At 42.1% G+C, this 25,419-nt stretch overlaps 4 protein-coding genes and 1 pseudogene across 8 annotated transcripts in view; 2 read left to right on the top strand and 3 right to left on the bottom strand.

Annotated features, from left to right (window-relative positions):
• The window catches only part of LOC110491627 (putative protein MSS51 homolog, mitochondrial), a 91,815-nt gene extending 85,548 nt beyond the window's left edge, over positions 1 to 6,267 (top strand). For all 4 annotated transcript variants that reach the window (XM_021565209.3, XM_021565210.3, XM_090202220.1 and 1 more), the window contains 4 exons: positions 2,749 to 2,873; positions 3,175 to 3,738; positions 5,461 to 5,554; positions 5,756 to 6,267. In XM_021565209.3, coding sequence (XP_021420884.2) covers positions 2,749 to 2,873; positions 3,175 to 3,738; positions 5,461 to 5,554; positions 5,756 to 5,978 — 1,006 coding nt within the window. In that variant the 3' untranslated portion in view covers positions 5,979 to 6,267. The remainder of the gene's footprint in view (positions 1 to 2,748; positions 2,874 to 3,174; positions 3,739 to 5,460; positions 5,555 to 5,755) is intronic.
• Positions 6,268 to 8,676: 2,409 nt separating this feature from the next.
• mss51 (MSS51 mitochondrial translational activator) lies at positions 8,677 to 14,440 on the top strand. Of its 2 annotated transcripts, none has more exons than XM_021565205.3 (6): positions 8,677 to 8,879; positions 9,914 to 10,066; positions 10,235 to 10,359; positions 11,706 to 12,269; positions 12,494 to 12,587; positions 13,306 to 14,440. In XM_021565205.3, exons 1-6 carry the CDS (start codon positions 8,863 to 8,865, stop codon positions 13,508 to 13,510), a joined length of 1,158 nt encoding a protein of 385 aa, XP_021420880.3. In that variant the 5' UTR covers positions 8,677 to 8,862; the 3' UTR covers positions 13,511 to 14,440. The 2 variants fall into 2 exon arrangements, with proteins under 2 accessions (XP_021420880.3, XP_021420881.3); XM_021565206.3 differs by having other exon boundaries at positions 8,749 to 8,914.
• Positions 14,441 to 14,628: 188 nt separating this feature from the next.
• On the bottom strand, positions 14,629 to 15,170 carry LOC149976567 (myeloid-associated differentiation marker-like protein 2; annotated as a pseudogene).
• A 5,662-nt stretch (positions 15,171 to 20,832) lies between these two features.
• On the bottom strand, positions 20,833 to 22,143 carry LOC110492851 (myeloid-associated differentiation marker-like protein 2). Its single transcript, XM_021567326.3, has one exon. It carries the CDS (start codon positions 22,000 to 22,002, stop codon positions 21,157 to 21,159), a length of 846 nt encoding a protein of 281 aa, XP_021423001.1. The 5' UTR covers positions 22,003 to 22,143; the 3' UTR covers positions 20,833 to 21,156.
• A 515-nt stretch (positions 22,144 to 22,658) lies between these two features.
• Positions 22,659 to 23,907, bottom strand: LOC110492885 (myeloid-associated differentiation marker-like protein 2). The gene has a single exon (XM_021567357.3). It carries the CDS (start codon positions 23,868 to 23,870, stop codon positions 22,986 to 22,988), a length of 885 nt encoding a protein of 294 aa, XP_021423032.2. The 5' UTR covers positions 23,871 to 23,907; the 3' UTR covers positions 22,659 to 22,985.
• Between the last annotated feature and the right edge of the window lie 1,512 nt (positions 23,908 to 25,419).

Below are 25,419 nucleotides of genomic sequence, written 5' to 3'. Positions count from 1 at the left end.
TAGGTATCCCCCTTTCCTTTTCCATTTCTTTCCATGACAGACTGACCAGGTGAATCCAGGCGAAAGCTATGATCCCTTGTTGATGTCACCTGTTAAATCCACTTCAATCAGTGTAGATGAAGGGGAGGTGACAGGCTAAGGAAGGATTTTTAAACCTTGAGACAATTGAGACATGGATTGTGCACGTGTGTCATTCAGAGGGAGAATTGGAAAGACACACGATTTAAGTGCCTTTGAACGGGGTATGGTAGTAAGTACCAGGTGCACCGGTTTGAGTGGGTCAAGAACTGCAACGCTACTGGGTTTTTCACGCTCAACGGTTTCCCGTGTGTATCAAGAATGGTCCACCACCTAAAGGACATCCAGCCAACTTCACACAACTGTGGGAAGGATTGGAGTCAAAATGGGCCAGCATCCCTGTACACCTTGTAGTCCATGCCCCAACGAATTGAGGCTATTCTAAAGGCCAAATCAAACAGATGTAGTAGACCTTACAGTGAAATGCTTACTTACAAGCCCTTAACCAACAATGCAGTTTTAAGAAAAATACCTACAAAAATAAGAAATAAAAGTAACAAATAATTAAAAAGCAGCAGTAAAATAACAATAGCGAGGCTATATACAGGGGTACCCGTACAGAATTAATGTGTGGGGGCACCGGTTAGTCGGGGTAATTGAGGTAATATGTACATGTAGTTAGAGTTATTAAAGTGACTATGCATAGATAATAAACAGAGAGTAGCAGCAGTGTAAAAGAGGGGGGAGCAGCAATGCAATAGTCTGGGTAGCCATTTGATTAGATGTTCAGGAGACTTATGGCTTGGGGTTAGAAGCTGTTTAGAAGCCTCTTGGACCTAGACTTGGAGCTCCGGTACCACTTCCCTTGCTGTAGCAGAGAGAAAAGTCTATGACTAGGGTGGCTGGAGTCTTTGACAATTTTTAGGGCCTTCCTCTGACACCGCCTGGTATAGAGGTCCCATGCCAAATATTTTCAGTCTCCTGAGGGGGAATAGGTTTTGTCGTGCCATCGTCACTGCTGTCTTGGCCATGTTAGTTTGTTGGTGATGTGGAAACCAAGGAACTTGAAACTCTCAACCTGCTCCACCACAGCCCCGTCGATGAGAATGGGGGGCGTGCTCGGTCCTCCTTTTCCTGTAGTCCACAATCGTCTCCTTTGTCTCGATCACGTTGAGGGAGAGGTTGTTGTCCTGGCACCACACAAAAGGAGGTGCAACTTTAATATTAGGAAGGTTTTCCAAATGTTTTGTACACTCAGTGTATACAGAACGTTTCTAACTATTTGCTTATCGAAAAAAAGAGAAGATAACTTTCACATTTGCCTGCCAACCCCTCGGTGCACTCTCTACAACATGACATCATTCTATGGTCAGCAGTGTCGCAACGCAGACGGGAAGGTATTTTTGATCTATTCCCCAATAGCTGTCGTGTGATAAGCAGGTCGACCAGTGCCGTCCACACCACACATTCTTTGTGCAGCTCATTTAGGACAGTTCGGTGCAGACAGAACGGCAGACTCACTGGCTCCTAGCCAAGGGCAAATTTAGCCAGGCGTTCTGACTCTCTCAGCTCTCGGCGACTCTATGACTTTGTCCAGTTGGAGAAGAAACCTGCAGTTTCTAATGACATGTCAACGCTGTCATATTTCCATATAAGAGTCTATTATTGACTGTAGTGGTGAGCAATTTCTAGCTACAAAAACAAACTTCTCCATGACAGACTTTCGTCATTCAGTTCCATTCCAGCCAGAAAGCTTCACAGCTGTGACTTGTTCAAAGTTAATACACAAGCAGTATAGATCAAACGTGGGTTCAAGTAACATTTGATTTCTTTCAAACACTTTGAGCATTTGATTGAGCCTGTCTGATGCGCCAGCGGGGCATTTTTGAGGCTCAGGAGGAAAGTACAAGCGTTTCCTGGGGACACAAGACCGAGCTGTTGACATTATTGCAATGTTGACTATGGGTGGCAGGGTCTTTGGCATATAGGATAATCACCTATAAACCCTGGGGGGAAACTTCTTCACTGGTGGGTTGTGGCTTATGACTGGAAAGACCGCTTTTGTCAGAATTTGGTATTTCAAAAATGAATGTCAATAGCTTAAGGTATAGTTCACAGACTGAAGGAAAGTTTTGTAACCTCTGCACTAGACATTAGTTTGAAAACACTTCACTACTGTTAATTCAGAGACTCGCTGCCCAGAAAGTGGATAAGCTACTTTGTCCAGTCTGGATCACCTCATCAGCACTGAAAGAATTTGAAAGTGGCTCTGTCAATGGCGACTGAAAATTGAATACATGTAAATCTAAATGTAACCAAGTCTGGGCCTTAAAGTGGTGGATGCTGGGTTAGGGTATTATGATTTCAGAGAGTAGCCAGGCAGCCACCCCGCCGACAGCATTATCTCTACCACCTAAACCATGCGGCCAGGCACAAGACCCCTGGTCGTATAATCAGCAGTAAATTTCCACCAAACAGGACAGACTCCAACGGTCTTAAATGTGTCAAATGCCTCTGTTGATGGCTAAGGTCAGAGTTTGAACCTGGCCGTGGCATGACTCTACACACCAATGTGATATGGCTGCTATTGATATACAAAGACAAATAGGCCACTAATCTCACAAGAAGCAAGCCTGCGATGGGATTCCACAGATGCACTCTATTTGCATGTTCAACATAAATGTCATCCTCCTCTTTGCCCTACTTTCCTCTTTTCTCACACACACGCAGGTGTCTGAATGTATACTACTGCACAAAGGAGTGTCAGAAGAAGGACTGGCCCCAGCATAAGATGTTCTGTAAGAAGCTGCGTCTAGTGGCTGTTGATCGGCTGGTGGAGTGGCTTATGTTTACAGGTGAGACGTTAGAAAGGTGTGGGAGAGAGGTGATCTTGTAACACATTGCTTGACCATTTATTTTGTATTTATAATCCCACACACTCAGCTTTTTGGAAGTGCAACCAATGCATATATTAGTTCATTGCAATACAATATTGAAATACAAAAAAATCCTAGTTCACAGTGTCTACATTGTCATTTATCATAATTGTTTTGTATGATATTCCACAGTATAACTAGGTTTTCTGTGCTACTAAACAACGACAAACAGTCGTCACGGATCCATTTTTCACACTATTTCTCTTTGCCACCCAATCAGGAGATCTCCCATTCACCACAGAGAAGTGGTCCCTGCCAGCAGCAGAGGTGAAGGGCTGGGACGACTGGCTTGCCATGCAAGGCGACCTAACCCCCCGTCTGGACGCCATCTTGTCTAGCACAAGTATGGGAACGCTTTGGAAAAATGTCTCTAGGCCACGACCAGAAGATGCTGACCTGAGAGAGTCTTTATGGCGAGTTGAGAGCGAGTTCCTGTCTCGGGCCCTTTCTGTTGGCATGGCGATAAGACTCTTTGGCCTAGATCCTTACTTCAAACCACTCACCATCCATCTAGCAGGGGCCAGCCTAAATGAGACGATGGGAGCCCGATTGACAGACTTTGAGGAACTGGACCAAATGTTTCCTGGACACAAGGGTCTGGAGGTGGTGATGGTGGGGCCAGAGGTGGTGGACGGGCCAATCATGAGGCCCCCTCTGACAAATTTTGGCCCCAAGACGAAGACCTTCATCAGTGCCTATAAGGGCCTCTACCACCAGTTCTATGAAGATATGGTGGAGACAGAGAAAGCAGCTAAGCCAGATCTGGTGGTTGGATTTCACCCAGGTAAACATTTCCTTGTTTTAAATTCAGTCCAAATTAAAAAAGGGTTAGGGTTGAAATAATGGTAGTTGGCATAATGAGTTGAATGCCCTCTTCAGAGTTCTGAGAAGTCTGTTTTTGTTTGAAACGTGTTATTGCCAGATTTGCCACTTCAAGGTATTTTAAGGGTCTAATCTCGTCACCCAGAACCAAATCTCACGTGTTTCCTGGCCATCTGGTAACAGTCTGTCCTGAGAGATTAAGCAGAGTCAAACACAAGTAGTCAGCTGTCTTTGAGAGGGAAATAGTCTGCTTCAGAGCCAGGATGATGGGGGAGGAGGAGAGTTACTCACTAAATTAGAAAGATGTGTTTAGGCCAGACTTTTACTGGGCATCTTGGTGATTCATGGCGACAGCTGGACCGGACCTGGCACCTGATTGCTGAGTTTACCTAACAGGCAGCCCCCAACTTGGGGTGGCAGGTAGCCTAGTGGTTAGAGCGTTGGGCCAGTAACCAAAAGGTTGCTGGATCGAATCCCCGAGCTGACAAGGTAAAAATCTGTTGTTCTGCCCCTGCAGTTAACCCACTGTTCCCCGGTAGGCCATCACTGTAAATAAGTCCTTTTTACCATCCAAACCCAGGAAACCCTATCCCATAGTCAAGCCCCGTCTCTGTAGATACTAATGAAAGCTGAGATCTACTTAGAGGGTGGAGGTAATAAAGAGTTTTCATTCTAATGCCACATGTAAAGGTGGTCCAAGTAAAGCTGTTTACAGTGCATTGACAGTGACGCATCCAACTTCAAAACATGCACTTATTTTATCTGTTACTCTTTTAACAGTAACTTGACTTACTGATACAGACTAGTACCTCCTCTGGTTGAAACTGGCTAATCTCGACAATGTTTCAAACAATCCAGAATGGTTACATGCCAAAAATGTTTGGCTCTCCAACTGGAAACTCATCAGAGACAGCTGATGGAGGAGTAATTGGTGACATCTTCACAGCAAAGATAGAGCCTGAAGCAGAGACGCCGTATAAAACCCAAATAAAACACATGCAAGTCCAACTATTTGAAAGCCATCTTACACTGCCTTTTCTCCTCCTTACAATGTTCAACTACCCTCATAGCAGGAGTATAATGAATCCAGATAATAGTCATAATTATGGTATATTTAGAATCTTTGTCCCACATTCAAAATGGCGGCCGGCCCTGTAGCCGGTGGTAATTGCGACCATTAACAGTCATGATGTTGTGTCTCTCTGTCACCTCATCTCCTAGAGGGATAAACACGGCTTAGTCCGCGTTAAATGTTTTAGCGCCATTTAAATTGTAACCTTGGGTGTACATTTCATAACATGCATTATTCACCCACAAATCCTCTAGGTGTGTGTTCTCTCACGAGACACGGCGGAGCATAAGATCGTGTTTCATTTGATACCCTAGATGAGTCAACATTAGAGGCTTTACACTGTCCCTGTAATAAGCTCCCTCGGGACACCTTTTCTGAACATGCACTCGATTGTTGCTGACATTCCTGTATGCAATACCGTAGCTTCTTTAATGTGCCCTCTCTATATCCATATTTTGAATGAGATATGGACGCTCTCTGTGTGGTGAACAGTGTACGCACAACATGAGTAGATTGTATTCTCTTTTTTTCAGATTCAAGTTGAGACTCATTCAATGTATTGTCCTTACTTAAGGAAATTCATTCATGTGTGTCTTTCTCTTTGTGTCCAAGGGTTTCATGCCACACAGGGTCTGGGAGAAGGCTGGCTGCCCAGCCTCCTCCTCCTCAGAGACTTCAACATCCCCTCATTCTTCACCATGTTCAAGTAAGTCACCTCACCTCTATGCTTTAAGACAGTGGTGTTCAGAAGTGGCGTTCGGGGGGGAGGGCGTTTACCTGACCAGGAACTGATAAGTTACAGGGTTGTACCTGTACAGATCAACTGGCAAGGCTTTGCCCAAAGCTAGGATTGTTGTTGACTTAAATAGGGTTAAGATATCATATGTGTTTTTCTGTCTATCCACAGTGAGATGGAACTGAACTTTTCCCTGCAAATTCTGTCGGAGTTGGAAATGCATATCAAGGGCAGTGGCCCCAACCCCTTTTCATCCCAGAAGCCAGAGCAGGTCCAGGCCTGTCCCAACAAACCACCTTCATACTGCAACTCCCACTTCCTCTATTTTCAGGGCCTACTGGAGCGAGAAGAGCTTGAACAACCGGACAATTCTAGAACTTATTGGAAGGTTTAAAAAGTATCAAATGAATAGCCTCTAGTCAAGCATTTGCCACATTCGCATCCTATAATGCTCAAATGGATGCTTTTAGTGTTGCTTATATGCATAAGCATAATGCATTATGGCGTTGCTCTCCTTTGTATCTCTTGTGTATGATGACGCTATATACATTTATTGTGCCTGTGAATCATTCACTTAGTTTGCTAAAGCCTACATGTTATGTGTGCACACAATTGCATGCAGGCCGACTAGCTGAATAGTGAAACTGAAAACTAATTTGGTTAATAAATACAATGAAATGTTATTTATTTTACTTTATTTTATTTCACCTTTATTTAACCAGGTAAGCTAGTTGAGAACAAGTTCTCATTTACAACTGCGACCTGGCCAAGATAAAGCAAAGCAGTGCGACAGAAACAACAACACAGAGTTGCACATGGAATAAACAAGAGTACAGTCAATAACACAATAGAAACAAAGGAAAGTCTATATACAGTGTCCGCAAATGGAATGAGGAGGTATGGCAATAAATAGGCCATAGAGGCAAAGTAATTACAATTTATCAGATTAACACTGGAGTGATATATGAGCAGATGATGATGCGCAGACGATGGTGTGTAAGTAGTGATACTGGTGTGATGGATGACTGTGTGTAAGTAGTGATACTGGTGTGCAAAAGAGCAGCAAAGTAAATAAAAACAATATGGGGATGAGGTAGGTAGATTGGGTGGGCTATTTACAGATGGACTATGTACAGCTGCAGCGATCGGTTAGCTGCTCAGATAGCTGATGTTTAAAGTTAGTGAGGGAAATGTAAGTCCCCTCTTACACAAATAAGTGGACGTTCCAGAAGTGTGAAAATTGTCCATCAATATTTGAAGTTGAATTATGAATCCTTCGGTGTCGAAACTGAGTGCAATCCATTCCATCCCATTGACTCAATCCAATCCACATCAATAGGTGCTTGTGCGCCAGTCTTGAATAGATCCCCATCTAGTGGATTAAAATCGTAAATGCACTCCTGAATACAATAAAATGCCCTATCTGTGATAAAAGTGCAATTTTAGAATGCTGATATATAAGCATACACATTCAGGTACTTAGGCCTAGGTATACTGAACAACAATCTAAATACAACATGCAACAATGTCATTGATTTTACTGAGTTACAGTTCGTATGAGGAAATCAGTCAATTTAAGTGAATTCATTAGGCCCTAATCTATAGATTTCACATAACTGGGAATACATATATGAATCTGTTGGTCACAGATACCTTAACAAAAATGGGCATCAAAATGGGCCTTAGGATCTCGTCACTGTATTTTTGTGCATTCAAATTGCCATCGATAAAATCCAATTGGGTTTGTTGTCCGTAGTTTATGCCTGCCCATAACATAACACCACCGCCATCATGGGTCACAATGTTCACAACGTTAACATCAGCAAACCGCTCGTCCACACGACGCCATACACGTGGTCTGCGGTTGTGAGGCCGGTTGGACGTACTGCCAAATTCTTTAAAATGAGGTTGGAGGTGGCTTATGGTAGAGAAATGAACATTCAATTGTCTGGGAACAGTTCTGGTGGAAATTCTTGCAGTCAGCATGCCAATTGCACGCTCCCGCAACTTGCGACGTGGGACAAAACTGCACATTTTAGAGTGGTCTTTTATTTTCCCCAGCACGAAGTGCACCTGTCTAATGATAATGCAGTTTAATCAGCTTCTTGATATGCCACACCAGTCAGGTAGGTGGATGGATTATCTTGGCAAATGAGAAATGCTCACTAACAGGAATGTAAACAAATTTGTGCACAACATTTGAGAGAAATATGCTTTTTGTACGTATGGAACATTTCAGGGAACTTTTATTTCAGCTCATAAATCATGGGACACCTAACATGTTGAATCTTTATTTTTGTTCAGTGTATTTATTTAGGCATATATATATACCGTCTTTAGCGTAGCCTACTATAGGCAGGTAGGAATACCCTCCAATATGTTCTATTTATTACAACTAGTAAAAACTATATATATATACATATACATATATATATATATATATACATATACATATACATATATATATATACATATATATATATATATATACATATATACATATATATATATATATATATATATATACATATATACATATATATATATATATACATACCAATATATATATATATATATATATATATGTATATATATATATGTATATATATATATATATGTATATATATATATGTATATATATATATGTATATATATGTATATATATGTATATATATGTATATATATATATATATATGTATATATATATATATATGTATATATATATATGTATATATATATGTATATATGTATATATATGTATATATATGTATATATATGTATATATATGTATATATATGTATATATATGTATATATATATATATATATATATATACATATATATACATATATACATATATATATACATATATATACATATATACATATATATACATATATATACATATATATATATATATGTATATATATGTATATATATGTATATATATATATATATGTATATATATATGTATATATGTATATATATGTATGTATATATATATATATATATATATATATATATATATATATATATATATATATATATATATATATATATATATATATATATATATTGGTCTACCAGTGGAATGAGTTTCGAGAAAGTTTATATGAAAGAAGTGAGACCACCTGAAGAGACGGGAAGGCTCTAGAGATTTCAGACAGTTCTGGAAGGGGGAGCACAGGTGGTATAAGTGGCTGGCGCAGCCCCTGCTGCTAGTCAAGCAAGCTCCGCGAGAAGACTCGTTCAGCAACGTGAGTTACTTCAAGAGTTCCAATGACAGATAACAAGAGGTGAGCAAGCGGCTTTATTGATTGACAATTACCAGGTAGGCGAACGTGTGAATGATTTCTCCTCTGCCTTGTGTTTGTGTTATGCCACAATGTAGACGACACTGAATGTCCCCATGTGTTTTACTATGTCTATTGCGGGACTGGGCATGCTATGGCAATCAAATATCCACTGAGGAGTTTACTGAGGGAAGAGAATAGGATCATAGGCCTACATTCAGATGTGGTCAAGGCCATGGGAGGTTTTATGTGTCTCATAACTCTGTCACAGTCAATATGATGTTCAATTTATAGGTAGTATTCCCTCTACTAGAGTAATTTGTCATTCTATTCTGTGCGGGCTTTAAAAACATTACTATCTGGATCTGGGTCCAACAACACAACATATCTAACACAACCTTTTTTTTATACTGATAATTCAAGCCTTTATTGAAATAATATTGCAATGTGTGTTTCATGTGCCATGTTCTCGAACCCCTCCCCCCACTCCACCCTGCCCTCTCCCTCAACCCTCTCCATATATGGCAGGCCAAATACTCCAATCTAAAAATAATGGACATGTGCTTCACATTGGTCAGTAGTGGTCCTTATGATTGGGTAGCACACCAACGGAAAAAATAGCTGCAAGACAGGTCATGATTTGGCCCGATTTGATGTGAGTTCGGGGTCTGATCCCTGGCTAATACATTTGCCTTTCATGTATCAACATAAATGTTTGTGTGATGTGGGATTCCTTTTTAACCCCTCCATGACCAACCCCAACGGCCACCCACACACTCACCTTATTATAGAAATCCCCTCATTGAGTATAGGGTGTTCTGTTTCTATTGCAAGCATTTCTGTGGTTCTCATTGTAAAACTATCTTTCCGTTGAAGTGTGTTAGACATGAAGGCCTACTTTTTATTGTCCCTGTCAAGTTTGAATTCAAAAAAGATTTATTGGCAATGGCATTGCAGAATGTGGTACAACAGCATTATTGAAGAGGATGATGTTTTTAAATTAAAAATAATTATTGTCTCCATCGCCCACTCTTTAGTGCCCCAGCACCAGGGGGTAAGGCCAAAGCCTTGGCCTTCAAGTCTCAGAAAGAGATGTTTCAGAAGATGGAGGAATCATTCAAATTCTGTGCCAGTTGCAGAAAGCAGCCTGGTCAGGTTGCAGATGCACAAACGCTCAAACGCTGTGTGAGGTAATTATGAGACAGACAGAATGGAAAATGTACTTGCACATGAAACTTGCACTCCATTATGTATTGTACTGGTTACATGATCCAAAGGAGTTATCTGGTTGGAAGTAGGTGCACTGTCCTCACAGGTTCTTACCTTCCTCTCCCTCATCCTCCTCCTGACTATCACAGGTGTCTGAATGTCTACTACTGCAGTAAAGAGTGTCAGAAGGCTGATTGGCCTCAGCACAAGAAGGTCTGCTCGGAGTTGCGTCTAGTAGCCATTGACCGACTGGTGGAATGGCTCGTGTTCAAAGGTAAGAGAAGGCAGATAAAAGAGGAATGAGCCATGGCATTGGGCCAATTGCTGCATGATTGTCGTGGTCTAGATTCACTTCTTATGGGCAGGTGGGACTGTAGTGTCCCACCTGGCCAACATCCGGTGAAATTGCAGAGCGAGAAATTCAAACTACAGTATTATAAATATTTACCTTTCATAAAATCACAAGTGTAATACATCAAAATAAAGCTTAACTTCTTGTTAATGCAGCTGCTGTGTCAGATTTCAAAAAGGCTTTACGACAAAAGCACACCATGCGATTATCTGAGGACAGCGCCCTGCATACAAACACATGAAAAACATATTTCAACCAGGCAGGTGCCTGGTTGAAAGTCAAATAGCAATATAAAAAATGCCTTACCTTTGATGATCTTCTTCTGTTGGCACTTGAAAAGGTCCCAGATACATCACAAATGGTCCTTTTGTTCGATAATATTTTTCTTTATATCCATAAACACTCAGTTTAGCTGGCGCGCGTCAGTCCACCCAGTTTCCCTCCATCAAAATGCATACAAAATGAATCGTAAACGTTACTAATAAACTTTTCCAAACAAGACAAACAACGTTTATAATCAAACCTTAGGTACCCTAATACATAAATAAACAATCAAATTTAAGACTGAGAAATGTTATTGTCTTTACCGGAGAAAAATACCAAAGAACGCCCTCTCTTCCACGAGCTTGGAAACACTACAGCCAAAATGGGAGCCACCTAGAATAAACTACAATTTCTGGCTCATTTCTCCAAAAAACAGCTTGAAACTCTTTCTAAAGACTGCTGACATCTAGTGGAAGCCCTAGAAAACTGCAATCTGGGAGGACTTGGCCTTATAGTAAAAGTGATAGACATTGAAAATAGAGGTAGGCTGAATTCTTTTTTGGGGGGGGGTGGTTTGTCCTCTGGGTTTCGCCTGCCATATCAGTTCTGTTATACTCACAGACATAATTTTAACAGTTTTAGAAACTTCAGAGTGTTTTCTATCCAAATCTACCAATTATATGCATATCCTAGCTTCTGGGCCTGCTTTTCATCCGGACGTCAAAATACTGCCCCCTACCCAAGAGAGGTTAACAACGTGCACTGAGGGTCCTGACCTCGACAATAGGAAGCGCCATCGTCCTCTGTTATTTGTCATGAAAAATGAATTAAAAAGGTGTTCCGCATGGTTTGATTCTAGGACCATTTCCTTTAAGTTTTTTTGACAGTTATTCTCTGAACAGTGTATTCAAATAAATAAAAAGAGACAACACCAGGAGGATAGCACCAACTTCAGGATATCCCAGACTGATTTTTCATACTCCCCATTCCTCTTATCCAATCAGGAGACCTCCCATTCTCCACAGGGAAGTGGACTCGGCCTCAAGGGGAGGTGAAGGGCTGGGATGACTGGCTTGCCATGCAAGGGGACCTCACCCCCCGTGTGGACGCCATCTTGTCGGGCACTAATATGACAGACCTTTGGACCAACGCCAGCAGGCCCAAGCCAGAGGACGATGACCTGAGAAAGTCAATTTGGCGGGTATCGAGTGAGTTCCTCTCCCGACCAATGACTATTGCCCTAGGGTTTAGACTGTTTGGCTTAAACCCGTATTCCAAACCCCTCACCATCCACTTGATAGGGGTTTCTGACAATGAGACCCTGGGAGCCCGACTGACGGACTATGATGAACTGGACCGAATGTTCCCTGGACACAAGGGTCTGGAGGTGGTGATGGTGGGGCCAGAGGTTGTGGACGGGCCAATCATGAGGCCCCCACTGACTAACTCTGGTCCCAAGACGAAGACCTATATCAGTGCCTACAAGGGCCTCTACCACCAGTTCTTTGAGGAGCTTGTGGAGACCGAGAAAGCAGCTAAGCCAGATCTGGTGGTTGGATTTCACCCAGGTGAGAAGCTCTGCCATTGTGCAATTTCCAGCTTTTCAAAGAAATAGAATTGACAAAGTTTGTGTTTCCTAAAACTCCAGTTATCTCATGATAAAACAAATGGGAAAGAAACAGATTAGGATGTTGCCTGGTTATAAACTTGTTGGTTTTGAGGTTAAAGCTTTGCTGGTTTGAGTTGTTCTTGTCTGAGCTAAGCTCTGTTTGACTTCCTCTGTCTCCTACAGGGTTTGATGCCAGTCAAGGCCTCGATCAGGGCTGGCTACCAACACTGCTGCTCCTCAGGGACTACGAGATCCCCTCCCTATTTACTGCACTAGAGTAAGCCCCACATAACCCTGATCTTAATACCCTCCATAGCATAACAGAATCCTCCATATTTACAAAATCAAATCACATTTTATTCGTCACATGCTTTGTAAACAACTAGACTAACAGTGAAATACTTACTTACGGGCCCTTACCAACAATGCAGAGAAAGAATACAGAGAAATAACATTGAAGTAAAATAATTTATAATAAATACACAATGAGTAACTTGGCTAAAAACAAGGGGTACCAGTACCGAGTCAATGTGCAGGGCGACAAGGTAATTGACGTAGATATGCACATATAACTAGGAATAAAGTGACAGATAAAACAGTAGCTGCAGCGTATGTGATGAGTCAAGAGTCAATGCAGATAGTATGGTAGCTATTTGTTTAATTATTTAACTATCTGCATTGACTCTTTTTGCACTAACTATTGACTCATCGCATAAGCTGCACCAAGTCTGGAATCAACAGGACCCAGAACAGCTTCTACCCCCAAGCCATAAGACTGCTACGTTAGTTGAATAGCTACCGGACTAATTATTTAGCAGTCTTATGCCTTGCGGGTAGATGCTGTTCTGGGTCCTGTTGATTCCAGACTTGGTACCTCGGTACTGCTAGCTGTGCGGTAGCAGAGAGAACAATCTATGACTTGGGTGGCTGGAGCTCACTGTTGTCTACTACAAAGAATTGAGTGTGTAATTGTTGATCCTGCCTGATCCCCACAGGAAGACAGAGATGACCTACTCCTTGCAGATCCTCTCAGAGTTGGAGATGGATTTAAAAGGCAGTGGAGTCAACCCCTTTGCCTCCCAGAAACCAGAGCAGGTCCAGGCCACTCCTAACAAACCACCTGTATATTGCAACTCCCATTACTTCTGCTTCCAGGGCCTACTGGAAGCAGTGGAGTTTGAAGAACCAGAGGACGATTGAGAATTGAATTGAAGTCGAACACTAACGGGACATTGATATTCAAGACACAAAGAACATTTTAGGTGTAGGGAGAAGACACGGATATAATTTTTATCGACTCCAAGTGAGAAAAAGAGGTGCAATACTAACAGTAGTTCAGTCAAGAGCGGAGGTACGTTAAAGCATTTGCATCGACTATCTAATTGCTCATCCATGGTAAGTGGAATTACAGTGAACGTTTATCTCTCACCATTTGAATTTACTCATACGAAACCTTTGTCTTGTTGGCAGGCAATAGATTGTTTGCATAGATTTTGGACAGTAGCATTTGCACTCATTTTCTATGCGAGCCATGTGTTTCTGAGCCAATGTACAAGGAAGTGACAGTTGTGTACATCTACGAAATGAGTTTGCATGTTGCTACACTTACTGTGGTTCAACAAACTGCTTACAGGAGATATCAGAGGTTGCTTTTCTAATTGCAGTCACTGTGATCATTTTTTTTTTTAATCAAAAAGCAGAACCAACACGCAATAATTAGTGAAGCCAAGTTGCTGGTACACTGGAACATGTTTAATTGCAAAAGAGGACAGCAGCACACAGGTTTTCGATTTACTTAGTTCATTATTGATTTTAAATACCATCAGCTGTTAGACTGCTGAAATAATTACGCAAATCTACATTTCTTTCATCCTTGAACACCTCAATGACTTCAAGTGTACCTTTGTGGATTTTACATTTGAAGACAGAAAAAAGCCAAAGCCATATATTCTTGCATTATGTTGATTTCTTTGAAGGTATTTGTTAGTAGTGTTTAATCAAATGTATACATACGCTCTTTCCATCTTTTTGAACATTTCTGTTCTGATGTCTGATGTTCTTGAAATATACTTCTTGTGAAGAAGTAGTATTGCCTTTTACCATTAAAGTTATGTTTTTTTTTAAACAAAACATGCTCATCACTATTGTGTTGGTTCTTGGTTTCACATCCTGATATGGAGAGCCATATTGTTCTTATATTGATCGCATTGGTGTCACTCATTTAAAATGAACACAAAAGGTGTCAAATCAAGATCAGTTATTAAAAAAATGTTAAGCAAATAAAATGCTTCCTCTGTTAGTGTTAACTTAGTAAGACTTCAGATATTAGGATTCAACGAGCCAAAACACTGAAAGACCAAGTCCACAATGTAGATGTTGAGATTGGCAATGGTCCTCACAGTAACCATGTCGTCATGGTGACAATAGTCACAGTTAGGCAGATTATAGTTAGGCTAGTGCCTGTAACCGAAGACGGGCCAGAGGATGGCAGAAGACAAGTACAACACCACAGCCACTATGTTGAAAGCCAACTCAAACAGCTCCATTCCAATATAGGAGATGAAGCATTCAAGTAGCTTGATCAGATGGATGAGCACAGTGCCAGGGAAGCAAACTACATAGACCACCACATCATGGCAGGCGGGCGGAAGACCCACCGCATACCCAGGAAGTAGTTGGTGGCGTCGGTCAGGATGATGCAAGCGAAGATGGCCTCTTTGAAGCGGAGGACCCCCCATGAGAATGAACAGATGAATCTCCAGACAGTTAATTTTCCTGAGAAGATGATGCAGAACATATTGCTGATGCAAGACAGGCAAGCAAATTTGATGGTGAAGAAGACTGTGGCGGCTGCGACCATGAGCGTGCACCAGTGGTGGTCGGTGCCATTTAAGATTAGGGAGGACAACTGTTTTTTGTAATGAGCATGGCCTTATTCCTATTGCAACATATTGGATGACTGTCATTCATATTCCATTCACCCAGCTCAATGTAATATCGATAGGTTTAGGCTACTACATGATACAAACATTTTCCCAGTAATCATCATGAGGTTGCTACAACCTAACCTATGAATGAAAGTTTACAACGTATGAGGACAGGTCGAGAGAACATTTGTAGTAATCAAGGACATAGACAGTTACAGAATGGTGTCGTCTGCATAGAGGTGGATCAGAGAATCACCAGCAGCAAGAGCGACATCATTGATGTGTACAGAAAAGAGAATCGGCCCCAGAATTGAAGCCTGTGGCACCCCCATAAAGACTCCCAGAGGTCCGGACAACAGGCCCTCCGATTTGACACACTAAACTCTGTCTGAGAAGTAGTTGGTGAACCAGGAGAGGCAATTGTTTGAGAAACCAAGGCTGTTGAGTCTGCCAATAAGAATGTGGTGATTGACAGAGTCGAAAGCCTTGGCCAGGTTGATGAATACAGCTGCACAGTATTGTCTCTTATCGATGGCGGTTATGATATTGTTTAGGACCTTGAGCGTGGCTGAGGTGCACCCATGGCCAGCTCGGAAACCAGATTGCATAGCGGAGAAGGTACGGTGGGATTCGAAATTATCAGTAATCTGTTTGTTAACTTAGCTTTCGAATACCTTAGAAAGGCAGGGTAGGATAGATATAGGTCTGTAGCATTTTGGGTCTAGAGTGTCTCCCCCTTTGAAGAGGGTGATGACCGCGGCAGCTTTCCAATCTTTGGGAATCTCAGACGATACGAAAGAGAACTTGAACAGACTAGTAATAGGGGCTGCAACAATTTTGCGCGGATCATTTTAGAAAGAGAGGGTCCGGATGGTCTAGCCCAGCTGATTTGTAGGGGTCCAGATTTAGCAGCTCTTTCAGAACATCAGCTATCTGGATTTGGGTGAAGGAGAAATGGGGGAGGCTTGGGTGAGTTGCTGTGGGGGGCGCAGGGCTGTTGACCGGGGTAGGGGTACCCAGAACTTTTATGAGTTTGTGCTACAGGATGCAAATTTCTGCTTGAAAAAGCTAGCCTTAGCTTTCCTAACTGCCTGTGTATATTGGTTCCTAACTTCCCTGAAAAGTTGCATATCACGGGGGCTATTCGATGCTAATGCAGAGTGCCACAGAATGTTTTTGTGCTGGTCAAGGGCAGTCAGGTCTGGAGAGAACCAAGGGCTATATCTGTTCCTGGTTCAACATTTTTTTAAAGTTACATTTAAGATGGTGAGGAACGCACTTTTAAAGAATAACCAGGCATCCTTTACTGACGGGATGAGGTCAATATCCTTCCAGGATACTCGGGCCAGGTCGATTAGAAAGGCCTGCTCGCTGAAGTGTTTCAGGGATGCGTTTGACAGTGATGAGGGGTGGTTGTTTGACCGAAGACCCATTACAGATGCAAGCATTGAGGCAGTGATCGCTGAGATCTTGGTTGAAAACAGCAGAGGTGTATTTGGAGGGCAAGTTGGTTAGAATGATGTCTATGAGGGTGCCCGTGTTTAAGGATGTGGGGTTTTACCTGGTGGGTTCATTTATAATTTGTGTAAGATTGAGGGTATCAAACTTAGATTGTAGGATGGCCGGGGTGTTGAGCATCCCAATTTGGGTCACCTAGCAGCATGAGCTCTGAAGATAGATGGGGGGCAATCAATTCACATATGGTGTCCAGGGCACAGCTGGGGGCAGAGGGTGGTCTATAGCAAGCGGCAACGGTGAGAGACTTTTTTCTGGAAAGGTGGATATTTAAAAGTAGAATTTCGAATTGTTTGGGTACAGACCTGGATAGTAAGACAGAACTCTGCAGGCTATCTCTGCAGTAGATTGCAACACCGCCCCCTTTGGCAGTTACATCTTGTCGGAAAATGTTATAGTTAGAGATGGAAATTTTAGGGGTTTTGGTGGTCTTCCTAAGCCAGGATTCAGACATGGCTAGGACATCCGGGATGGCAGAGTGTGCTAAAGCAGTGAATAAAACAAGGGAGGAGGCTTCTAATGTTAACATGCATGAAACCAAGGCTTTTACGGTTATAGAAGTCAACAAATGAGAGCACCGGGGGAATAGGAGTGGAACTAGGCACTGCAGGGCCTGGATTAACCTCTACATCACCAGAGGAACAGAGGAGGAGTAGGATAAGGGTATGGCTAAAGGCTATCAGAACTGGTCGTCTAGTACGTTTGGAACAGAGAGTAAAAGGAGCAGGTTTCTGGGCGCGATAGAATAGATAGGATGTGAATTCAGTGGAGGTAAACCTAGGCATTGAGAGATGATGAAAGAGATATAGTCTTTGGAAACATAATTTAAACCAGGTAATGTCACCGTGTCATCAACAGGGGGAACATCATCAACAGGGGGAACATATTAGGTGTAAAATAATTTTTCAATTTATAAGACTTTTGACCCTTAGTGGTCTGAATATTGACTTTGATTTCAGGCTCTTCTTATGAACAAACTTTCCTTTATGAACAAGTCTTATCAATTGAAAAATTATTTTTACAGCTTATTAGCGTACACCAAATATGTTCCCCCTGTTGATGATGCTCATTATATATTAAGGTTGAACCAAAAGAATACATGTAACAAAAATTTAATTAAATTCGAAATTATGGGAAATTGAATGAAACAATAATGTATGTTGATGCTAATATGATGTACAATATTACGTTATGTTTCTATATGATAACAATAGCGTAATATATTTAGGCTGTTGCAATGGACCACACACTACTTGGGAAGACAGGTAGCCATGAGAATGCTTTAGTTCTTATAGATATGTTCACAAAGTTCACAGTCATGGTGCCCACATGAAACCAAACTGCAACGACTACTGCCAATGCCATTGTGAAACATTGGATTCAATATTTTGGATGTTGTGCAAGGCTGCATTCGGGAGAAAGGGAGACATTTAGAGTCAAATGTGATTTCAGATTTCTGAAAAGTCTATGGTTTAGCGAAGAGCGTGACAACCACATACCACCCTTAGTGGAATGTGAATTGTGAGCAATTCAATCACACATTCCATGACATGCTGAGAGCTCTGTCACCAGAGAAGAAGAGACATTGGACCTAATGCCTACCGAAACTGATATTGGCCTACAATAGCCATCGTCACTCCGCAACTGGTTACCTCCTTTCTACTTAATGTATCTGAGGGATGCAATACTCCACATTGTCTTAGAGGAATGACCTAATGATCTGGATGTTTCATCGATGGATGAATGGGTACAGACACACCATGAATGCCTGAAAACTGCCTGCGAAGTGGCACAGAAGAGTGCAAGTGAAGTAGCAGATAGCCAGCCGCAAGAGGACTTACAATAGGTCTTCCAGGGAGGACCTTCCAGGGGACAGAGTACTCTATCGAAATTACAAGCCAAGAGGCCGGAACAAAATCCACGACTTAGGGGAATCATATCCCCATATTGTCCTATAGCAAACACACTGAGATGTACTCATCTACAGAATACTTATTAGGTATTTCAGTTTGACTGGCACTGCTTAGGGCAGCCCTTCTCTCCTAAACTGCAAAGGGCATCCATTTTTTTACATTTATAATTCTGCTGAAAGCTGTCTGTGAATCATAGTTGTGGCTACATGGTTACAGATGGGATGAAAGTGACATTTGGGGAAATGTTTGACTTTTAACTAACCTTAAACCTAACCATTGTCCTAACCTTAACCTACTTCTCCTAACCTGTTACGTTGATTATCCTAACTTGTTCCAAAAATCAATTAGGTTCGTCACTGTATAATATCTAGTCCTCACCATGAATCATCAGACTTGATTCACATTTAAAAAAGTTTGATTCTACGGGCAGTCTGGCCACTAGAACTGCACAAAAGTTGCCCTCACACAAACAATGTTTTTACATTTCCAATTTCCAATTAAGTTGCAATTGGCCCTGGGGGCCACTACTGCAATTCACACATTAAGAGCATAAGGGTATGAAGAGACGTGACGTTTTGGCACTTCAAAATTGTATTGTTTTAAATAAGATTTTTATTTTTCCATAAACAAAGAATAACATAACACACGCCACTACACATAACAAAAGAAAAAGGGTACAAGCCCTAGCCTACAGACAAAGAAAATGAAAAAACATGTGAATCACATAGACAACACACAATAATACAGATATAATAAAATATGATTGATGCGGGGGGTTGTGAACAGATCAAGGGACAGCAGGTTTCAAGGGTGACTGGTGGGGTTGATAAAGTGTCAAGGTAGGCCACCCATCTTAATAGGAACTTTTCAATGTGGTGGATTAGTCTATAAGAGGGTCATTCAAGGTCAGCAGTCTTCCCCGAGAGCAGGTGCCACTCCTGTGTTGTGGGGGGTACCATACATTTTCCATTTGTAGATTGAGTTTTCGGGCACAGAGTAATAATGTACGTGTTTTAGTTTAGAGGGGTCTTAGAGTATTAACTTGGACTGAAAGGCATTGTACATTGTGCTACTTTCTCTAGTTAGTACCTCATGAACACCAGTCCAGAACTGTTGAATGTGCAAGCCCATAGCCGGTGGACTAGAGTTCCTCTGTCTTGGTGGCATCTCCAACAATCAGAAGAGTACTAATCCCAACAGGTGAAGTCGTGAGTGAGTCCAATAAATTATACAGTACTTGTGCATAGGTTGGCCATGTAATGCTGTTGCATTCCATATAAATATAATTACTTACAGTATGAAGGCCCTGTTGCCATGGAAATGGCTAACATGTATAAATGGTATGTCACAGGTGAAACTGATTGACTCATTAACTCTCCCAGACATTTAATTGGACGTTGGATTACGTAAGTGTTCTTCTGAATTCTATTTAACCCCTGTTTAAGGGGTGGCCGCCCACAGGAAGTCATGCAGTCTGGAGTCATGGTGGAGCCCTTTGTTGGCTGAGCGAGAGAGCGCATCCGTTTGGTGAGATCAACTCTTTGAGATGAAGCAACTGTACCAAAAAAGGAGCAACTGGGCACCTGCCTCCTGGGCTGCACCACTTCCAGTGCCCGTTTCTGTTTGGTTTGGTTTGTTTCTTTCTGGTATTTGTATGTCATTTTGAACTTTTAATCTATTTGCATTGGCTAAACAAAAACTATGGAACAGAACATTGTGTGGTGTAACCATCAGAAAGCCATGCCCTATTAAATATGTTATTTGTTGAAACTGTTGCCTGCCTCTACTTCACTCTTCCTGATCAACCCAGATCCAAACTAACCTTTTCCACCTCGTGACAGTTATACATGGGTATCTTTTTCACCTATGCATATCTTAATGAAGAATTCATGCGAGATCCGTACAGGATTAGACAGACAGACCGAAGAGAGATCAGCTCCCACCAGAGGTCAGCTCTGGGCGTTTGAAGCCTAATATACAGAGCAGGGTAAAAACCAGGCGAAGATCTTGATTGCATACTCCTCGCGTCCTCTCTCCTCCTCCTCGGCAAGAGGACGCGAGGAGTATGCAATTGAGATTCTCCCCAGGTCCACTATAAAGAGGATGAAGAGTTTCATTGACAAGGATGTACTCTACATCTGGGCTTTCAAGTAAAGTGCCATAGGTTCCATTATGTTATGAAAAAGAACAACAATCAACACAGGGAATAAATCAAATCCACAACGTAAAAGATTGACATACGCTACAACCATCAGATTGTCCCATGTGCAGTTATGGCAGATGGAAAGCCGTTCTGGAAGCTGAAGGCAAGGTCGCAGCGGAGGTGTACAGAAGCACGGCCAGGATGTCAATGCCACCCAGGTACACCTCTAGAAGCTGGAAGATATGTTTTACAGGAAAAGAGGTTGAGGTCGATGATTACTGGAAACAGATCAAACAGACAATATGTAATTTTAAAAAAAGTAGACCTACCTCTTAATTTAGCAAGATGTTAGGATTTCAGTCGAGCCAAGATGGTGAAAACCAAGTCCACGACGTAGAGGATGAGATTGGCAATGGTCCCCACAGTTACCACATCCAGGTCGTTATGGCGACAGTAGTCACAGTTTGGTGGATTGTACTCACGGTAGTGCTTGTAACCAAAGACAGGCCAGAGGATGACAGCAGACAAGTACAACACCACAGCCACTATGTTAAACACCAACTCCAACAGATCCATCCCAATACAGGAGATGAGGCATTCAAGTAGACTGCACAGATGGATGGGTATGATGAGAACGGTCACAGGGAGACAGACTACATAGACTACAATGCACCACAACATGGCTGGTGGGCGGAATTCGCCTTCCACACCCAGGAAGTAGTTGGTGGCGCCGGCGAGGATGATGCAAGCCAGGACGGCCTCTGTGAATCTCAGAATACCCCTTAGGTTTGATAGATAGCCCTTTGGACACTTCATTTTTCTCTTGACACTGTCTACCAGGAAGACCACGGTAGCGGCCAATGAGAAGATGATGCAGAAGACACTGCTGATACACGACAGGCAGCCAAAGACGATGGCGAAAATGAGCGTGGCGGCGGCGACCATGAGCGTGCACAGCATGGTCAGACCGCAAACCAGGTCGTCCCAGTTGGGCAGGAGGATGTGCAATAGCATGATCTCAGACACCAGTAGGACCACAGCCATAATGACACAGAAGACCCAGATGAACTCGCAGTAGATGCCGTATGGGTTCACCATCCTACCCCTAAACATAGGGATGACCAAGGCTAACGTACACAGTATGATCTCCAGCAGCCTCAAGATGTTGAGCAGGCTCTTGAAGTGTTTACACATCTCCGACTCCTGAATACAGCAAACTTCAATTCCAAAATTCTATTCCACCTGTGTGGCTTTTTTAAGGATAACCAAGATTTTCCAAGCTCAACTTTTGCTGTAGACTCTGGAGTGACAACACTCCCCTTGAGTTACGCTGAGTTATTCCACCTTCATAACTGTTTCACAATCTCGGATGGAGGCAACCCTTATAGTATTACAGACAGAAGTGGGCTGGTTATCTGCTGTTAATGGTTAACGTACATTTGACACTAATATCGTTATTCAAATCCCTGGAGAAGTAGATATAGAGTACACTATGGAGAAGCTGTTCTGCACTATTACTGTTATAGACCAATGGGAATACGGTCACACTTTATTTAGATAGTCCGAATAGTCAGTCTGTAGATACTCTAAGGATGGTCATATTATCAACAAACTATCTGTTGATAAGCAACTGCTTGCTAAGGTTATGGTTAGGTGAGTACAAGGGTTAGGGGTCTGGTTAAGGGTTGAGGTTAGGATAAGGGCTAGGTTTAGTAGATAGAGACTATACAGATAGTCTGTGGTCAATCTAAATAAAGTGCCCCCGAGAATTCAAGTGGTAAAAGGACAGTAGGCCAGAGCTGCAACTCACACACAAACACATTTAACGTAATGAAAAGAGATGTGGTTGTGGTACTTCAAAATCCTTTATCATATACAGTAGTTGTGAATGTTGGCCATGTAATGCTGTTACGTAGGCTACTTTTATGTAAATGGGAATATCCATATGTGATTGACATTGTAGCTGTACCCTTAACGTTCTATTTGGATCATTTCATCGTGAACGTGTAACATCATGAAAAATTCCTCAGAGGTCACTGCAGGGTTTCAAAATCAAAAAAGATGAGGGAAACAAGCAGCTCTTGTTAAATGACTATTCAATGCAACAACCAATCATTCCTGAAAAGCTATGGATTACATAGTACAGTAAAACAGATACAGACAGAGATCCGTTACCACTATGAGCGTTTGAAGCCACACATCCCAAGCAGGGTGAACACCAAGTCCACTATAAAGAGGATCAGATTGACATATGTCATGAATGCCACCATGAACTGAATGGCCCAGATACAGAAGCTTCCAGGACAGTCACTGGGACGAGGGTTTCCTCTGAATGTATAGATGGGCCAGATGATGGCAGCAAAGGTATAGAGGACCACAGAGATGACCAGAAATATAAACACAAACCTGTCTATATTAAATGGCAAACAGTTCTTAATTTTTGTGAAGATGTTGGTGATGATGATAATAGGGATGATGGGAAAGGGAATGACATAGGCCACAATGCACATGATCAGTGCCGGTTTCCCGTCATAACCCGTGAGGGAGATAAAAATTATGCAGCTCACGAAAGCCTCCAGAACTTTCCAGAAGCCAGGCAGGGCGGCCAGGTAGCTCCCCTTCTTCTTATCCATGAACTTGTCTTTCACTACCTCTAAGATGTAGGCCACGCCACAAAGTAGGGCGAGGAAGGCGATCACAATCGAGTACAAACATTTTTTGCAGATGTAGAAGTTGGCATACATGACGAAGACGGACGCGGTCATGAGAGCGGAGGACATCGCCATTCCCGTGGTGAAGTCGTCCCAGTCCAGACAAATCTTGAGGAGGAGGTGGAGCATGAACATCTCAATGACGGTGATGATGAGGGTCATGATGGAGCAGAAGGCCCAGGTGAACATGGCATAGTTCCAGTAGGTGTGTTGAGTCTCGCCCTGAACTGCGGCCAGGATGAAGGTCAAGATGCCCAGCACTATCTGAGTCATGTGCAGGGCCCCTCGTCCATTTATTAGAGAGGAAGGAGTGAATACGGCTTCGGACAGGACCTTTTTAATTTTGTCCATTGTCTCAGAGTGTGTGATGCCTCTTCTCCTCTATCAGGCTTTCTAGACCGCTGTAATGGTAGAGGAGAGAGTGAGCTTCGTCTGAGCTATCCTCTTATCTGTTACCTAGTAGATAGCCAGTCACAATGTGCTTTGCATGATATTCATGAAACACGGTGTGCAGTATCAAGTTTTTGAAAGAGAGACTGGCTAAATGTTTTCAATTCAAGCATGGAAAACATCTGTGACAAATGCACACTCTCTCAAGTTTCCAAAGACAAAATGAAGCAAGGTTTATTTCAACCTTCAAAAAAAAGGAGGGAGAGCTGCTTTGATAACTAGAATGAAAATAAGGAGAAGTGTTCATTGGAGAACGAGGAATAACTTATAGCAACCAATTAAGTTGCAGCTGTGTAAAAACATTGTACTTCAAAAAATACAAGACACTCTCTCGTGGAGAGAATTTAAAAAGCCTTTATTTTAGTGGATATCGCATTGCATTGCTTCTTCAGGGAAGGCCTGTGAGCCGCAATGCATTGGCGTGTTTTTGGGTTGTTTTTTTCAATAAAAAAGCTCGTTAGACAGACTAAATGAAGTACAGAAAAAAACGAATCTGGTAAGATGATTTTTATTGACGAGGATGTACTGAACGTGCAACATATACAGTGCCAATCAAAAAGTTTGGGCACACCTATTCATTCAATGGTTTTTCTTTATTTTTACTATTTTCTACATTGTAGAATAACAGTGAAGACATCTATGAAATAACACATGGAATCATGTAGTAACCAAATCTAAATCTAAAAAAAAAGTAGTCACCCTTTGCCCTGATGGCAGCTTTCCACACTCTTGGCATTCTCTCAACCACTTTCATGAGGAATGCTTTTCCAACAGTCTTGAATGAGTTCCCACATATGTTGAGCACTTGTTGGCTGCTTTTCCTTCACTCTGCGGTCCAACTCATCCCAAACCATCTCAATTGGGTTGAGGTCGGGTGATTGTGGAGGCCAGGTCATCTGATGCATCACTCTCCTTCTTGGTCAAATAGCACTTACATAGTCTGGAGGTGTGTTTTGGGTCATTGTCCTGTTGAAAAACAAATGATCCCACTAAGCGAAAACCAGATGGGATAGCGTATTGCTGCAGAATGCTGTGGTAGCCAAGCTGGTTAAGTGTGCCTTGAATTAAAAATAAATCATAAACAGTGTCACCAGTAAAGCACCCCCACACCATCACACCTCCTCCTCCATGCTTCACGGTAGAAACCACATATGTGGAGATCATCCGTTCACCTACTCTGCGTCTCACAAAGACATGGCGGTTGGAACCAAAAATCTCACATTTGGACTCATCAGACCAAAGGATACATTTCCACCGGTCTACTGTCCATTGCTCATGCTTCTTGGCCCAAGCAAGTCTCTTCTTCTTATTGGTGTCCTTTAGTAGTTTTTTCTTTGATGCAATTTGACCATGAAGGCCTGATTCACGGAGTCTCTTCTGAACAGTTAATGTAGAGATGTCTGTTACTTGAACTCTGAAATCATTTATTTGGGCTGCAATCTGAGGGGCA

The sequence above is a fragment of the Oncorhynchus mykiss genome, chromosome 16 (assembly GCF_057628025.1).
Source record: "Oncorhynchus mykiss isolate SJ-2025 chromosome 16, ASM5762802v1, whole genome shotgun sequence".
In the NCBI taxonomy this organism is placed as follows: domain Eukaryota; kingdom Metazoa; phylum Chordata; class Actinopteri; order Salmoniformes; family Salmonidae; genus Oncorhynchus; species Oncorhynchus mykiss.
The sequence above is the reverse complement of the archived record's forward strand: the minus strand, read 5'-3'. Positions and strand labels throughout refer to the sequence as shown.

Bases quoted from the DNA above. Each gene is read 5' to 3' on its own strand.
- mss51 (XM_021565205.3), top strand. The intron at 10,360-11,705 runs GTAAGAGAAGGC...TTATCCAATCAG, and splicing joins GGAATGGCTCGTGTTCAAAG to GAGACCTCCCATTCTCCACA. The intron at 12,270-12,493 runs GTGAGAAGCTCT...TGTCTCCTACAG, and splicing joins GGTGGTTGGATTTCACCCAG to GGTTTGATGCCAGTCAAGGC.
- LOC110492851 (XM_021567326.3), bottom strand. From the start codon at position 22,002: ATGTGTAAACACTTCAAGAGCCTGCTCAACATCTTGAGGCTGCTGGAG.
- LOC110492885 (XM_021567357.3), bottom strand. From the start codon at position 23,870: ATGGACAAAATTAAAAAGGTCCTGTCCGAAGCCGTATTCACTCCTTCC.